We start from the raw sequence: 16,104 nt of genomic DNA, 5'->3' as shown, positions 1-16,104 counted from the left end.
AAATTTAAACAGATGGAGTATCTGCTACGCACTGTCGTAAAATATAAGGCTGTAATCTCTTTTTTGTGTCTGCCTTTCACATTTACACAGTTTCTATGGCTGCAACTGGTGAGGTCTGTGCCTGTGTAATAAATGACCCATGTTAGTCTTCATTCTGTAATTTAATCAGCCTGTTTTATGGTCAGTAACTCTTTCTTCTCCCTCCCTTCCCTTCTGTCTCACCCTTTGTTTCACTCTCTCTGCTCTGCTCTGCATCTCACTTTCTCTCATTTTTTCCTGCTCTAACCTTTTCATATGGCCTCTGTCACAGTTACATATCAGTGTTTAGACTATATCAGTAATTTTGGACTCAAATTCACACATGTATGTCGGGGACATGCAGAGATATTCAAAAGACATAAAACTCAGTGATTCTGGACAGGGTTGCATCAGTAATACAAACCATCAGCCAGATGTTCCCATTAGCAATTGATCCTTGTGGTTTTTTTAGAAATCCCCCAGGGGCCATAAATTCAATCATGCTTCCTTGACAACATCAGGCTAGAAAATCTGTTTACTGACCGAAATCATAGCATGTGTGTCATATTTCAAATTTAAATAGGCATTTAGATATATGGGATAATATGGGATAAACATATTGTGTTAGAATTTCAATGGTTCACCCAGTTTTCCTGCATGATGAGTATGATGGGTGTGGTCACTGAAAGATGGAAAGAAAATTACGAATGAAGGAAACCACATCCCTTTTAAGAGCTGTTGCTAGGGAGTGGGGTCAGGATAAAGATCATCTGTGAAAATTGAAAGTGTCCAAGCAAGACAGTTAGGATCGGTCTTTGCTGCAGTGCACGTGCATAGTGAACAGAGATGGCTGAACAGCACCTTGGTACATATGACCGTCAGATGTTAAGAAGTAAGAATGATTAATCGCTGTGTTTAGTAATTACAATAATGGAGTGCTACACTGTGGGAGTTCATCTGGGATACTGTGCATGTAAATAAAGAGAGAGGAAGTGAAAGGACATTATGAGCGTGTATAAATAAAACAACACCAAGACAAATTGCCACGTTAAATCCCAAAAGGCTTTGGTGAGAAAAGTGCACATTATGTAGAGTACCTGTTTTATTTCAGACCTTTTATCCACAGTACATTTTTAAATCATTAAATAGTCTGTTGATGTAAAGCATAATGCAAGAATTTGATATAGCAGTTTGATTTATGCATGATAACCATGTTATTAAGATCACTTTTTTCCTTCCCCATCATTCCACGTCTTTGTTATGCCATGTAAGCCAGGTCATAGCATCTTCCATTAAAGATTTTGCTTCCACCATGATAGTATTTTTCCTGAACACCAGTCATGCTACTTCCAGCAGCTGTTTTTAGCCCATTTCATGAAGTAGCCTGCATCATCTTAGTAAATCAGCACAATGTTTTAGCACACTCAGTTGCATGCACTAGCAAACAGTTATTTATTTGCACATCCAGCAAATACAAAACAATGTCTGCATTTATTTACAGTTGTATGTCCAGCCACCAGATGAATGTAAGTCAAAGATCCACTTTCATTTTAGCTCAGTGTTGGTGCCCACCTGCTTTAGCTGCTATCTGTTGGTGGTAAACAAGTAGTCTACTCTTGCTTTATTATTTTGAGTTTTTGACACTGGTCACAGCACTGATGAGAGAGAGACTGAACCAGAACAAGAAAGCTGTGAGTAAACCAATGAGCTGAAAATGAAAAGATGCTCTTTAGAGCTGAGGGTGAACTGCAACACTGGTGATAATTTTCTATTATCACCTTTCATATTACATGTAGATCCACTATCAATAAAATATATAAATTAGACCTGTTGAGGAGATTACATCACATATGAATACCACAAAATAGAAAGACATGGCAGAGAAGGAAATGCAAACTGTTGTTTTATTTTTATTACTTATTATTTTATTCATCTCAGGGTAACAAACATCATAATGTTCTCTGGATTGAAAGGATTGAAATTACAATGCAAAAAAACTGAACTAAAATATGTTAACACTGATTTTTCAAATCTGGTTTAGTATAGGCAGGGCACAAATAAGAGAATAAATTCTGACCTCTATCAGTGCCACTTAATAAAAGACAGTGTAAGTTAAAATAAATATCACTTTCCTCTAAAAAGTGTAATGTTATCTTTACACACTTCTTTCTGTTCTGACTTTTGATTGTGTACATGGGACAATTCACTTTATTGGTTCTGGTTTCACACATTGACTGAGAGTTACAATATACTACATATAAGTATTTTTGTATACTTTAGCAGATGATGCATGAGCTGATGATGATATTTACACAACCCTGCCCTGAAGCAGTGGACGACTTTCTCCTGGTGACTGTCGGCTCAGCAAGTTCCACAACAGCAAAGGCACTGAGGTCACCGCCGAGCGCCCTCCGTTGTTGACAACATGGTCTTCTCTTAGAGGCTGGTACTGCTTGATTCGCCTGTTTAGAAAGACGGAACAGGTGAAGAGATTTCAATCATGACAAAGTTAAAATCATAAAATCATAAAAATAAACAAAGAATGAAAAATGTAGACAAAATCTCTCATAATTTTAATGTGTCCAATACTGAGGTTGAGGTTCATACCTGAAAATGTTATTTTTAAGAACTTCTTGTTCACTGTTTAGTTGTACATTTTACCATACCAAACATCACCTACTTAACATTGTCACTGTGAGCGTATCATCAGGCTTAGATTACAGCACTTTCAGGCTCACCGAGCTGCTACTGTGTTTATACACTCTTTTTGTATTGTTGCTGATCAGAAAGTTTGGGTGTTCCACAGGGATCAATCCCAGGAACCCTACTCTCCTTTATGCTGCATATAAACTGTATTATAGTATTATTATATTGCCGGTGATTTAAGTCTTTAATTGGTATTGCAACATTTAAGAGAAAATACTGATGCACAGTATAACAGTAAAGGAAATATGATTTACACAATAAGGTCAAAATAAAAGATTTAACATCATTACCGTACCTTTGCAGACAAATTATTTAGTAATGATTTTTTCATCCAGTTTGGCACCTAATTCATGATTTACTACTCACCTGTACATCAAACCAATACAAAAGACAACACAGGCAAGCAACATAACACCCAGGACTGTAGCTGCTGTTCCAGCTGGAGAACCACCAGAGGCTGTAATCAAAGAACATTATACAAATGAAAAACAATAAGCTATAGATTAGTTATTTTTGTGGCTATTAATTCATTTTTCTTTTACTCACCTACTGTTACACTGACTCTGGCACTCGCCACAGCAAGACTGACATCATTGGTCAAGGAGACATTGATGCAGAAAACTCCAGAGTCATTGAAGAACTGACGTAGGATCATCTGACAGTCTGGAGAGGGTGTGGCTGCATTACAGACAGTTTCTACTGGCGTGATACAGTCGGCATCAGAAATGACTGTGCAGACCTCATTTGGCAGACTGAAGGAAGAACACTTGGGAATGAGTGACACAATACCAAATTATGGCTGCAAACAGTGTGTGTGTATTCTAAAGGTTGAGTTGGCTGTGGAGCCAGGACAAGAAACCTCACAATTACACGTTACATTACACAATAAAAAACAAAGACACAGTTACTATGTAGGCAAGCTGATTGTTGAATTAAATACAATACAACAACTGTACTTTTAACTAGCTTGTGTGATCACTGAATGAATGTTACCACTCACCTTCCCTGACAGGTAACAGTGAGATCCACTGCATTTTGATCCAACTCAGTAACCACTGATACAACATTGGACACCTGTACAATCTCCACACTTTCAATACCCTCTGTATGGTCAGAATACATGGAAAGGGAGATTTTAACACAATTAAATCAAAAAGTTTATATTGAACCATAATATTATCAACTGAGCTTTGATCTTCCAGAATAACAATACAATAAACATTTGAACTTACGGACAACATCTACAGAGGTCGCAAGGGAGCCGTAACGGTAAACCATACAATCAGCTGTCAGCTCTGGTGCTTGTCTTTTGGCGATAACAAGGGCAACCTGTGCTGGATCTGTTTCCACCTCTGCTTGAACTTCACCTTCAGCTGGAACAGCCTCTTCCTCATCTGCTGGTTGATCTGGGGAAAAGGAGCATTTGCCATAATACTTTTGTTACAAGAGCCATCTTTTTTATTGTGTGTATGCTTCATTTACAGTTTAGTTTATATATTCACCTGCAGCAGCTGCAGTGGCTGCAACTTCATTCTCAGTTTCAGTATCAGCTGCAGGATCAGCTGGTGCTGCCTCTTCTACAGCTGTGGTCTGAGTGGCCACAGGAATGGCGTTATCAGCAGGGGCTTCTGTTTCTGCTTGAACAACTTCTACAGGAACAGCAGCAGCGTCAACATCAGCATCAACAGTCACAACATCAGCTTCTTGCGCTACTTCTGCCACAGGAGCAATGGTGACACTGTCTGCAACCTCAACCGCAGCTTCTTCTGCATCTGCAACAGGGGCAACTGAAGCAGCAGCGTCAATCACAGCCACGTTTTCCTCAGCAGCATCTGGAACCACTGCAGTTTCAGCTGCTGCAGCTGTACCTGCATCTGCAGGGTCCTCGGGTTCAGGTGCAACAGGGGCAGCAGTGACCACTTCTCCTGCTGCAGCATCGGTTTCCTCTGCAGTAACATCTACTTCTGCAGCAGGAGGATCTTGTCCCTCTGGAACAACAGCTGTATCAACTACTGCAGGAGCTACTGAGGCAAGCTCTACTGCCTCTGTGTCTGTATTGACAACTGCTTCTCCTTCTTCTGCATTTGCAGCTGTATCTTCAACTGCCGTGGCGTCAGACGCAGGTACATCGAAAGCAATTGCATCGCCTCCCTCAGCTGGTGCTGCTGTGATGGCTGCAGGGGTAGAGGCCATTACAACTACTGTTGGAGCAGCAGAAGAATCAATAGCAACAACGGAAAAAGATGAGATAATTAAAAACACACAACAGCATTTGTATAAAAGATTTTTTAAAACAGTTAAAAATCTCACCAGCGGTGGGGTTTCCACAGCCGTTGGGGATGGCTGCTGTGAGGACCACCTGAGGTTTGAAGCTCCCAACAGAGAGATATGTGTGTGTGACAGTGCGCTCTCGGGAAATCAGAGTTCCAGTGTTGTCACCAAAGTCCCAGCTGAAGTTGATGTCAGCATTGTTGAGGTACTGACTGGGATCATGCAGGTTGATGCTAAAAGCAATGGCTCGGTTCTGAATGAAATTCTGGTCCTGCTGGTTAATGTCATTTATTTGGGAGAGTGATATGGTGAAGGGAACCTGGTCTGATGACAAAGTCAAAAATGTAGAGAAGTTATGATGAAGATTTAAAGAAATACAAACATTGTAGTTTGGTAAGTTGTGAAACAATGTACCTGTGATGGTGAAGACTGTGGAGGCATAGCCGAGAGGGATGAACTTGTCTTTGCTACGACAGTGATAGATCACAACCTCCATGTTGTAGGAGCCCAGGGGGACGTTGTCTGTACCAATGGTGAGGGAGGAGGATGGTCCATCTGCCACCTGCCAGTAACGCCCTTGAGTACAGCAACAATGGAATTACTTAGAGTGGCTTGATAATCAATGCACAAGTGAATTAAATTCACACATTTTGGAGCGACTCCAGATGTCACTTCCATCATATGCTACAACAGAAGCTTAAATGATTATGGAAAAAAACTAGATCAGATTTAATTTGGCCAAAAGCATAAAGTGGGGGACAAAACAATCTTCATCAGGGAAAATTCATGTTAAGTTTATGCGAAATTGAGCACAGATTGGCTTCTTCTTGAGGATTAATGTTATGAAAACATACTATTTTGAAAAGCAGGTGAGCATGCTCTGATTAGCTCCCTTCAGGGCCCACGTGTTGTGAGTCCCTATTTTGACTCTCTAAAGGGGCAAATCACAGACAATCTATAGCACAGACAAGCAGTTTTTGAAGAGGGTGTTGTTTGTTGCAGTACTCATAGCTTTACCCCATGTCTTCCACACAAAGACATAGTGAGGTTTCTTGTCCTGGCTCCTAGTGAACGGTGTGCCGTCAGGGAAAACTCCTGTCGACTTAGTGCCCTGCTCAGGATACACAGCCTGACCCTCCTGATACTGTTGTCCTGAAAAAGATGGCAATAAATCAGCAATAGCAACATTAGACACCATAGGTGTCAGGTGAAAAAGGAAAAAAAATGTAATATCAGGATGAGAACACCACAATTTCAGTTCACACTTGTCCATTTATTCAAATAAAATGTGACTGTAAAATTCTAAAAATGATCAAATGAAAAATCTTTAAACTAGGAGTAACAATAATTGAGGCAAAGAAAGAAATGTTCTCATTAATAAAACCAGCAGAACTGATCGGTTCTGTGATCTCTCCCTTTGTGAGTGTGTGCCAGAAACGTTTTCTTACCATTGACGGTGCAGTTACGCGCCCAGACCACCTGCCCGTCAGGGCGCACTGTCTGGTTTTGTGGGAAATTTAGATTAATAGTGAAGGTTGCTCTTGCTCCAGTAAGAGTGGGTGCGTCATTTTTCAGATCAAAAGTAATTTCACCACCTGGAAGGAAGATTACAAAGAATTAAACATGTTTTTATGCTGACAGAATTAGTAGCATTTGTGTCTATGAGAAGCAGGGAGACTCACCAAACCAACAGTTTCTGAATCTCGGATCTCCATCTTTCCATACAGGATACATCCGTGAGTTCCAGGAGCGGTACCGTGTGAACTGACTTCTGGTCTCTAGAAAAATATGACAGACGATTCAGTTGTGATGCAAACATATATATTTAGTTTTGTCAGTGTAGTTGATGTTTAGATTTTTTATTTTGTGAGATAAAATGTAGATATACCAATATTTCAGTAGAATTTCAGTTTACAAACTTTTAAAAAGAGAAATATGATAATCAAGCGAGCTTTAAACATTAATGGCAAAGTTGCTTGTATAAATGAGAACAGCTCGATGTTTTGGGTGCTAAGAAGCGATGAGGAGCTTCATGGTTCTTGGCACAGGGAGTCACATGACCTGCAATCCCCCTCAATCCCTTTCATGTGACTATCATCTGAGCAGCAACATCAGTAATCCCAGTGAGAAGAATAATGGAGCCCAGACACTGAACCCCTGTTTGTTGTTTCTCAGTTCGTGATGCGTTTGTGTGTGAGAATGACACTGAAGGATGAAGTACAAAAGAGTCTTCTGAATTATGGCACTTATGATAAGTGCATACATGATAAGTATGATATGCCTAGGTGGCATAAGAAAGTCAAGAAATAATGGTGTAATGACTACAATAGTGTTTGCATCAAACAAAATGACTGATCAATCACGTTTATGTTTAATTTATAGTCAAAACACAGAAATAAAACTCAATGACTAAATTATGAGTTTGGAATTAATAAGAAGCATAAATGTGTTGCTTTACATCATGGTCTGTAATTGAAATGAGTCACTTTCCCTGTTGATCATTTGTGTTGACACAAAGGTGTTTTGTCAGACATAGCAAAAAATCAGCTTAAATATTTAGGCTAGTATTTAGCGTTCAACTTTCTTTCTTACACAAAAAGAAGAGTTGTACCATTTACAGTATATAATTCCACATTTTCCCTCTGCAGTTTCCCAGTGTTATAAAAATACAGTTCACTGTAACTGTGACAATCTTTCAAACAGGTTGATTTCAGATGGAGAAAAGGTTATTTCACTTATATATAACTTACTTGTCAGGCCTGGGGATTTATGCAACACACAGTAAACATCTCTCTGTAGTGCAACTAGGATCATTTTACAAAAAAATCATTCGACCACATTCGAAACAAAATCTATCTGTAAATTCAAATGAACTCACTTATTGCATTGGCAGAGGTAAAAGCCAAAGCCAGCAGTAGCAGTGTCAGAGTCCCCATTCTGTATTTGGTAGTCTGTCTCCTCTCTGAGCCCCGATCCTCACCCGGCAGTCATGAACCCCAACACAACTCCCAGAGAGACTCCAGAAATGTCTCCTCACTCTCTTTAAGAAGGCCTGAAACCTGAATTACCATACTGTTTCCTCTCACCCCTGACATCACTGTGAATCTGGCACCACCCCCTTTTAAAACCAGACATAAGTACAGTTTTATTAACTAGTGTTTTATGTATTTTTTTAATTGTCATTTTGTTCATATCTTTTTCTTTGAGTTTTATGTTGTTATCTCAGCTAACTCATGTTTACTGTGTATTTGTGTTGTAAGCTGCATTTAAGCCAAATGTCTGGTTCTGATGCCACATGTCAGAAATGCAATATCTCCAGTAACTCAGGAAGTTGTGCAGTAACTGCAGAAATAAAACAGATAAAGCACATGTAAATAATTTAAATGAGCACAAAGTAACAGCCTAAAGTAGAACAAACTTTTCTAAGTGCATTATTGGGAAATCAATGGATACTTTCTGCACAGCTGTAAATGATACTTTTCTACATGATGTCTGCGTTAGGACAGAGAGTCGTGAGACCTGTGAGCAAAGCTTGAGTAATGCTTGTGTTTGACATACGACCTTACAGCTATGTGAGCATGGACATCACAAGATGAGTGTGTGCGTAGCAAATGAATAGCATCCTTTTATTTCCTGAGTCATTCCTCAGAATCCTGCTGTGCACCTCAGGCTGCTGCAGCTCTGAGAATCTGTGCCTGCAGCAACGCAGACACACCCACGTTCAGTTAGTGAGACTTTAATAAGCCCAAACGTCATTCAGATGAGGGTGAGAATACATTAAGATTTAGAACTGATTGATTCTGGTGCAGCTGTGATTTATAAAATACTTAGAAAATATCACATTATTGGATATAAATTATTTCATCAATTGTTTTTTTTTTCATTTTGCTCTTTTAGACTGTGTTCTCAGGAAATATCACTTCTTATCTAATTATGCATCTACAGTATATAGCATCTTATCTAAGCCAATCATATCAATAAATGCTGAAACAAGATATCACTTAGAATGAACTATTATGTTCTCATGCCATTTAATAAATCTATCCATCCATCCATCCATCCATTTTCTATACCCGCTTTTCCTGGCTCAGGGCCACGGGGATCTGCTGGAGCCTATCCCAGCTCTCTCTCGGGTGGAAGGCAGGGGTACACCCTGGACAGGTCACCAGTCCATCACAGTTAATTAAACTAATCTTCTAGAAATCTTTTATAAAACTAATGTTTTTAGAAGGCAATCTACTGATCAATTACTCAATTACAATAAGGCAAACTTGCATAGTTTGATATTATTTGTCTAAAATGTCACATTTATATCGTTACAACTAAAAAATAATGTTAAAAGAGGCAGGATGGAGCATTGCTGGTTCTGAAGTTCACTCTAACATCCATCCATTAATTTTTTTCAAAGTGCTATGAGCATTTAAAATTAAAATAAACACCAACTTGAAAGACTATGCAATAAGTTTTATGGTACAGAAATGAATAAGTACTTATATTTTACACAACAAATAGCTTCAGTTTGAAGACAGTCATTATGAGCTCTGTTATCACAGTGAATGGTAGTTTTCGCTGTGATTGTGTCTCTTGCCTGTGAGACAGTTCAGGCTGCACCACATGTGACTCCTCGTGCTAACAGCAGAGTTCAGGAGGAAATAAATCCTCCCCACAGAGCACCTGACTTAACATACCACAAATAGTCCGTCATTAGCTGCCTTCCTCATTAGTCCCCTCTGTAGACTATCTTAATGACATTGTTCTTGGTGTTCAGTGGATTTCTGGAATTACCATGAAATGTCTATTCTAATCAATGAAAATATAGAGATTGTACAGGAATATTGGAGTTTTTAACAATGTGTTTGACTGCAAGTGAGAATAGAATAAATTGCTATTAAAAATTAGTAAGACAGGGATTAGTCACATTGCCTAAATTAAAAACATGAGAAGAAACTGAAGAGCATTTAATTTAACATCAGGTCCACAATTAAGCATAAAAATCTTTTTTATATTATATAAAATATGCACTTCTGACCTGCAGGCAGACACTCAGCCAAGCTTCCTAGCTCACAAATTGAGGATTGTGTTATGTAATTGATCAAAAGCTGGATCAATAAAGCCATCTGGCTGGTAAAAAGCCAGTTTAAGATCAGACCAGAGAGGCAAATAAGTTCATGAATACACTAAGCATAACAGACAGTCTACCAGTATCACAACAGGCTGTAGATTATTTCAGATTTGTACTAGTAGACAAAATGAACATCACTAGAAAACAGACTGTACATCATGCACATTAGACTAAACTATTCAGATTGACAATGGCATCTAGCTATAAAAGAAGAATAGGCTTAAATGAATTATAAAGATATAGGCCAACTAATCAAGTACAGTTTTTGTAAATCCACAGTCCTGATTATTGACTATTGAGAACATGTTTCCCTCCTCATGTTTGTGTATTCATTAACTGTCAAAACCAGATAGTTTACAAATGCTGACATTGGTGACATGGGCCATTTTTCAGACCTGAGAGAATTGCAGGTATATATTAAATTGTTCACTTAGGTGTCCTTAATGTGCACTTTCCACAAATGTACTAAATCGCTGCAATGCTCTCAGCCTGATTGCTGCTTTGTTGTATGTCACACAAAAGTGGGGTCATGATTGATGGAACGGGTCAAGCTGGTCGGGGGTGGGGGTCTGGTCACATGATAAGAGGATGGTGCAGAAGGTCTGTTGAAGTAAATAGACCTGGTTTATGGTTATCATTTTAATTTGGCAGTGTAACATTGTTAGATGCTCTATTTCAATAATGGCTGAAACAAAGTAATCACTGGTCTTATTAGAGACACTTGTGCTTTTCCTCCTACAAGTTGAAATATCTGCAGTGAACAGGGTTTATGGATATGGTTCAATGATGAGCAGCAAGTGTTAACCAGAGAAATGTTTTGTCTTACACATTGGAGGCAAAAGGTGGAAACCACTGTGCCGTAGACTAATGTGTGTCTACACAGTTACAATTAGTTTCACTAGAGGGAGCAACTGTCAATTCCCACTCCTGTAATAGTGAAATTATAAGGTTCTGTGCACTGTATGAATTTTACCATACAAGACATACAAGACATTCACAATTAGTGTGCAAAGATCAACAAAAATTTTAAATCAATTTTAAAGCAATTAATTATTGAGCTAAGATAGGCTTAACTTTTATTTTATTTTATTTGATATAGAGTATTGATTATTTTGTGTTGTGGTTTATTGTTAAATGGAGGAAGAGTATTAGCCAAATGTGCCTTTTAAAGTAAATTCTCTGAGACAAATGTTCTTCCCTTTTATGAAACTTCTTTGGAGGAGAACTGAACGTGAATTCTCCTATAACTGATGTTTCTTTTTCTAAAACTGATTTCTCATTTGCTCATAAACTTAAAAAAAATGCCATTATACTTTTATTATACGTTTATTTTCATGAAGGGCAAAACTAAAAACCGAAACGTGCGCTTTACGTACCCTTATCTTTGTTATTTAGCGTCACAGAAATGTTTTCTTGAATATTAAAAGTTACGTAGGGTACGTAAATCGTAAACGTCGTTTTACCACGTGACCTTTGAGGGTTTGTTAAATGTCTCTTCTTATCCCGGCAAACCCGACTCAATATCCCAACTTAGGCCACTAAAACAATTGGTTTAGAAACAGTAGTCGGTGTAATTGGAAAATATTATATTTAATTAACAGCGTCACTTTAATTCAAAACGATTCTTGTGGGAAAGGAGCAATTTCTCACTCTGTATCACCGCCCGGCTGCAGTAGTCGGTGTGTGTTTAACACAAAAACGAGCGTGTCCAGGGTAACGCGGGAAACGCCGCTGTGTTGTTGGACCAGTGTTTCCTCGCTAGTCCACATATTCCCGGGTATTGTTATTATCCGGGCCGACAAATGACCGGGCCCAGAGTTTTAAACTGTCAGACTTTAGCGTGAGAAAGTTCATCGGGAGCAGGACCGTTGTCCTCGGGCCGCGGTGAGTCCGGACCGTCTGAAACCAGCCTGGAGGAGCAGTTCGCTATATGCCGGTCGCCGCAGCCGCCTTGCTAACTAGCTGAACAACCGACAAAGTCCCTGCCTGTGTGTGTGTGTGTTTTAAGATGGATTCGTTTCAGAAGGTGGAAAAGATCGGGGAAGGCACGTACGGAGTGGTTTACAAGGCCAAGAACAAACTGACCGGAGAAACTGTTGCTCTGAAGAAAATCAGACTAGACACGTAAGTTAACATTTGGGTGGGTGTAGTCAAACTAACACGTTAACCCTGATGCACCTACTTCACACTTTGAACTCACTTACCTGTTTTCTTTCGTTTTGGGGCAAAGATTGTTCCACCAGGTTCAGTCAATTAGAGGAATAAACTCTGCAGCATTAACATTAGTCCTGTTTGGATGAGCAGTGAATCGTCTCAGTCTGGAAGCAGAAAGTGTTGAAAGATGCCACATGTTCTGTTTCTCACTGTAAAACAAATGGCCTTGGGTTTTGAACTGCACAGACTAAACAAGACTTTGGAAGAGTCACTTTGGGCTCTGTGGGATTGTGATGGTTTTTTTTTTTTTTTTTTTTTCCAGTTTTGACATTTATTGACTAAACTATCAATGATCTATTGGAATAAAATAAGAGCCAGATTACACAGTTAGTTTCAGCCCAGTCACCAGTACTTATTGCATTATTATATAAAAAAATCACAAAGCCACAAGCCCAGAAAGATTCAGGACCACCGAATATGTAAAAATTAAATCTGATTGTTGTGCACTGTGTAAAACCTGTGCATACTTCCTGTCAGCCCTGTTTGTTTATTTGTGATATTTCTGTGCCAGTGAACACACATTTCCTGGGCTGCTACAGTGTCAGCAAAGTCATTGGTGTGTTTATCAGAGTCTGTTGATTTGCTGCCGCTGATGGTGCCACATTTATAGGACGTAGAGCAGGTCATCTGAATGTCAAGTTATTTTTGTCTCAAGTTATTTTTCTTGCAAATGCTTTGACCTGTCAAGATAAAAATAGACGCATTATAAGACAAAACTAATTAAAAACCACAGTGAAACTGGCACATCACTAACATAATTACTAACATAATATAATTTAGGTTTTTTGCCATGTATGTTATTCAGGGAGACAGAAGGTGTACCAAGCACCGCCATCCGAGAGATTTCCCTTCTCAAAGAACTCAGTCACCCAAATATTGTCAAGTAAGTGTGTGGTGTTATAACTTGGCTAAATCCTGCTTGCAGTGTTATTTTGTGCTTTCTTTCAGTCTGTAAGCCAGTGTGGCTGTTCCATGTTTTCAGACTGCGGGATGTCATCCACACCGAGAACAAGCTCTACCTTGTTTTTGAGTTCCTTCATCAGGATCTAAAGAAGTTCATGGACTCTTCCCCAGTCGCTGGCATCCCACTTCCACTGGTTAAGGTAGACATCAGCTAGATTTGTAGAACAGCCAGATTGGTTTCTTAGCTGATATGTTTGTTTACCAAGAAGAAATGTGGCTCTAGATATCTGAGCTGACTCACTTGGGTATATATTTCTTGTTTTTGTAGAGTTATCTTTTCCAGTTGCTCCAGGGCCTGGCGTTCTGCCACTCTCACCGGGTCCTTCATCGAGACCTGAAACCACAGAATCTCCTCATCAATGCCCAGGGTGAGATCAAGCTTGCTGATTTTGGGCTGGCGAGAGCCTTCGGGGTGCCTGTCCGTACATACACGCACGAGGTAAGGTGTCCACCTGCCAAGACGTCGTGGGCGAAGTAGACGGGTTTATCATCTAAACTTTAAATTCATTTCTATGTCCGGTACATGAATGAACAGTTATGTCGCCTGCAAATCTCAAATTTATTAACTTAGATGGAATCAGTTAGTAGTAAAAAGTCTGTTTGAGAAGATAAAGGATGATGGTTTGTAGGCGTTACATTGAGCTTGGAAAGCATTTATACACTTTCACGTTTTTCAAATTAAGTTTTCTTACAGCCAGCACAAAACATCAGGCATAATCAAATATGCTTTATCTCTTATGTATGTACGTATCTGGGTATGACCGTTGTCCACTGTGAAGCACATTGTGTTGCATTTTTGTATGAAATGTGCTCTGTAAATACTTTTTCTTCTACTTTTCTTACAAGCTACATTTAAGATTTGCTTTGCTCCAAGCAAAGGCAGTGGCATATTTACTGTTTCACACTCTAAGTTTTTGTAATTTTATTGTTATACTCTTTGAATAAAAGTGTTCAGAAATTATTTGACATTACCCTGCAGATGTCTCCAAATACCAGTAGATCATTAACGTAAAGAAGAAACTCATCTAGAAATGTTAGATCAGAAGAAAGCAGTGTTGTTGTTGTAAGTTTTCTTAAACTTTGTTCTGTGATATATTTTTTAGGTAGTAACACTTTGGTACAGGGCTCCAGAAATTCTCTTGGGCTGCAAATACTACTCCACAGCTGTCGACATCTGGAGCCTGGGATGCATCTTTGCTGAAATGGTAATGCATTTGATTAAATCTTTCTCAAGTGAATAAATAAAGCCTGCACACCATGCACAGTGGATTATCATCTCTCCCACAGTCTGCCCTCACTGTCCACTCTTGCACAGATCACCAGAAGGGCCTTATTTCCTGGCGACTCAGAAATCGATCAGTTGTTCAGAATTTTCCGCACTTTGGGCACTCCTGATGAGACTGTCTGGCCTGGAGTTACATCAATGCCTGACTACAAACCATCATTCCCCAAGTGGGCCAGACAGGATTTATCCAAAGTGGTACCTCTGCTTGAAGAGGATGGAAGAGAACTGCTTGGGGTGAGAACATCTGTAGTTAATTCATTTAGTACATCTCCTCAGGAGGTTGTACATCTGTGTTTGTTTGTGTGTTAGCAGGGCATGAAGTCCTAAGGTACCTTAATTGATCACATTTGTCTCTTTTGTTTCTCTCCTTGCAGGAGATGCTGAATTATGATCCAAACAAAAGATTATCGGCCAAAAATGCCCTTGTACATCGATTCTTCCGTGATGTCACCATGCCGGTTCCTCATCTGAGACTCTGAGTCAGATCGTTCTAATCCCAACAGTTTCTAAGCAATAAAGACCAGTTCAATCCCCATTCAGATCCATGACTGGAATGGACAAAACTAGTGGACACTACAGGATCCATTGGATCCTTTAATAAATAATTGATAATGCTGAAAACCAGCCTCTAGGAGATAGGTGTCCTGAAAGATTTGCTGTTTTTTCAGCTCTGATGTTGTAAGAATTACAAACATTTAACTGTAAATTTCAGTATCATAGTTTTGCATATGGGCAACTGCCATTGATGTGAATGTTATTTGTGTTTAAGGTGGACCTATGACAGTGCAGGTCAGATAGACACAGTGTAGTTATGTGCCATTCGATTTCCCAACGTCATCAGTGTATTGGTTTAGGATGTCCAAATTCAAATAGTCAAGGGGCTGGAATTGAATAGAGTTATATTGTATAAACTTGTGGGATAGTGCAAATAGCTGATGCTTCACTTCGTAAGACTGAGCAGCAGCTGCATGAAGAGTGTCCACTCTCAACATAAGTTGTCACTCAAACAACCTTATAAGCTGATGTGAGAGTTGGTACTAAAAGGCCATAACTGTGTTCTTCAAGGCTGATTTTTCTGACAGTTCAATTCCAAAGTAACATGAAGTGACTTTTTTTTTCCCTAAACTGCACCTTTTGCATAGTTTAACTAACAAAAATGTATTTTGGTCTGACAGGATTATTCACCACGCTGAAGTCCTCAGCTTTCTACACAGTTGACATTTAAATGTTTCCTGTTGTGGTTCAGATTTTACAGAATTCAAAGTGCTGTTGCATCTTTCTTACTAGAAATTTTATCCAGACTTAATGAACCATTTTTATAGATATTGTTTATTACAGTGAAAAAAAAATAAACTTGTTTAAATAAGTGTCTTAAGTTTGGAAAACTGATTCATTTTGAAAAGTCAGCTAAGTCTGTCACAGTTTGGGGGTTAGTAAATAATGTTTTCTTCAGTTTGAAGCCAAGTTAGATGGTTATTCCACATAGTGTGAGCCTTAAATACCAGAGTCAAGTTCTGTCTCATCA

General features: G+C 39.1%; 2 protein-coding genes across 3 annotated transcripts; one reads left to right on the top strand and one right to left on the bottom strand.

Moving 5' to 3' along the window:
* Positions 1 to 1,908: 1,908 nt before the first annotated feature.
* On the bottom strand, positions 1,909 to 8,023 carry pmela (premelanosome protein a). 2 transcript variants are annotated; one of them, XM_026307089.1, is made up of 12 exons: positions 7,874 to 8,023; positions 6,678 to 6,773; positions 6,444 to 6,590; positions 6,013 to 6,147; positions 5,410 to 5,571; positions 5,035 to 5,319; positions 4,227 to 4,925; positions 3,957 to 4,130; positions 3,725 to 3,827; positions 3,271 to 3,476; positions 3,091 to 3,181; positions 1,909 to 2,480 (listed from the first exon to the last, which is right to left on the bottom strand). In XM_026307089.1, the coding sequence occupies exons 1-12, from the start codon at positions 7,929 to 7,931 to the stop codon at positions 2,327 to 2,329; spliced, it is 2,310 nt and encodes a 769-aa protein (XP_026162874.1). In that variant the 5' UTR covers positions 7,932 to 8,023; the 3' UTR covers positions 1,909 to 2,326. The 2 variants fall into 2 exon arrangements, with proteins under 2 accessions (XP_026162874.1, XP_026162875.1); XM_026307090.1 differs by having other exon boundaries at positions 4,227 to 4,898.
* Positions 8,024 to 11,841: 3,818 nt separating this feature from the next.
* cdk2 (cyclin dependent kinase 2) lies at positions 11,842 to 15,946 on the top strand. The gene is made up of 7 exons (XM_026308069.1): positions 11,842 to 12,241; positions 13,137 to 13,214; positions 13,314 to 13,434; positions 13,563 to 13,733; positions 14,398 to 14,499; positions 14,610 to 14,813; positions 14,954 to 15,946. The coding sequence occupies exons 1-7, from the start codon at positions 12,126 to 12,128 to the stop codon at positions 15,056 to 15,058; spliced, it is 897 nt and encodes a 298-aa protein (XP_026163854.1). The 5' UTR covers positions 11,842 to 12,125; the 3' UTR covers positions 15,059 to 15,946.
* The last annotated feature ends 158 nt before the right edge of the window (positions 15,947 to 16,104 follow it).

The sequence above is a fragment of the Mastacembelus armatus genome, chromosome 5 (genome assembly GCF_900324485.2).
Source record: "Mastacembelus armatus chromosome 5, fMasArm1.2, whole genome shotgun sequence".
Lineage (NCBI taxonomy): Eukaryota > Metazoa > Chordata > Actinopteri > Synbranchiformes > Mastacembelidae > Mastacembelus > Mastacembelus armatus.
The sequence above is the reverse complement of the archived record's forward strand: the minus strand, read 5'-3'. Positions and strand labels throughout refer to the sequence as shown.

Coding starts and splice junctions, on each gene's coding strand:
- pmela (XM_026307089.1), bottom strand. CDS start 7,931: ATGGGGACTCTGACACTGCTACTGCTGGCTTTGGCTTTTACCTCTGCC. Junction 6,591..6,677: donor ATTCAGAAACTGTTGGTTTG/GTGAGTCTCCCT, acceptor TCTTCCTTCCAG/GTGGTGAAATTACTTTTGAT. Junction 4,131..4,226: donor AGCCACTGCAGCTGCTGCAG/GTGAATATATAA, acceptor CCTTTTCCCCAG/ATCAACCAGCAGATGAGGAA.
- cdk2 (XM_026308069.1), top strand. CDS start 12,126: ATGGATTCGTTTCAGAAGGTGGAAAAGATCGGGGAAGGCACGTACGGA. Junction 13,215..13,313: donor AGTCACCCAAATATTGTCAA/GTAAGTGTGTGG, acceptor CCATGTTTTCAG/ACTGCGGGATGTCATCCACA. Junction 14,814..14,953: donor ATGGAAGAGAACTGCTTGGG/GTGAGAACATCT, acceptor CTCTCCTTGCAG/GAGATGCTGAATTATGATCC.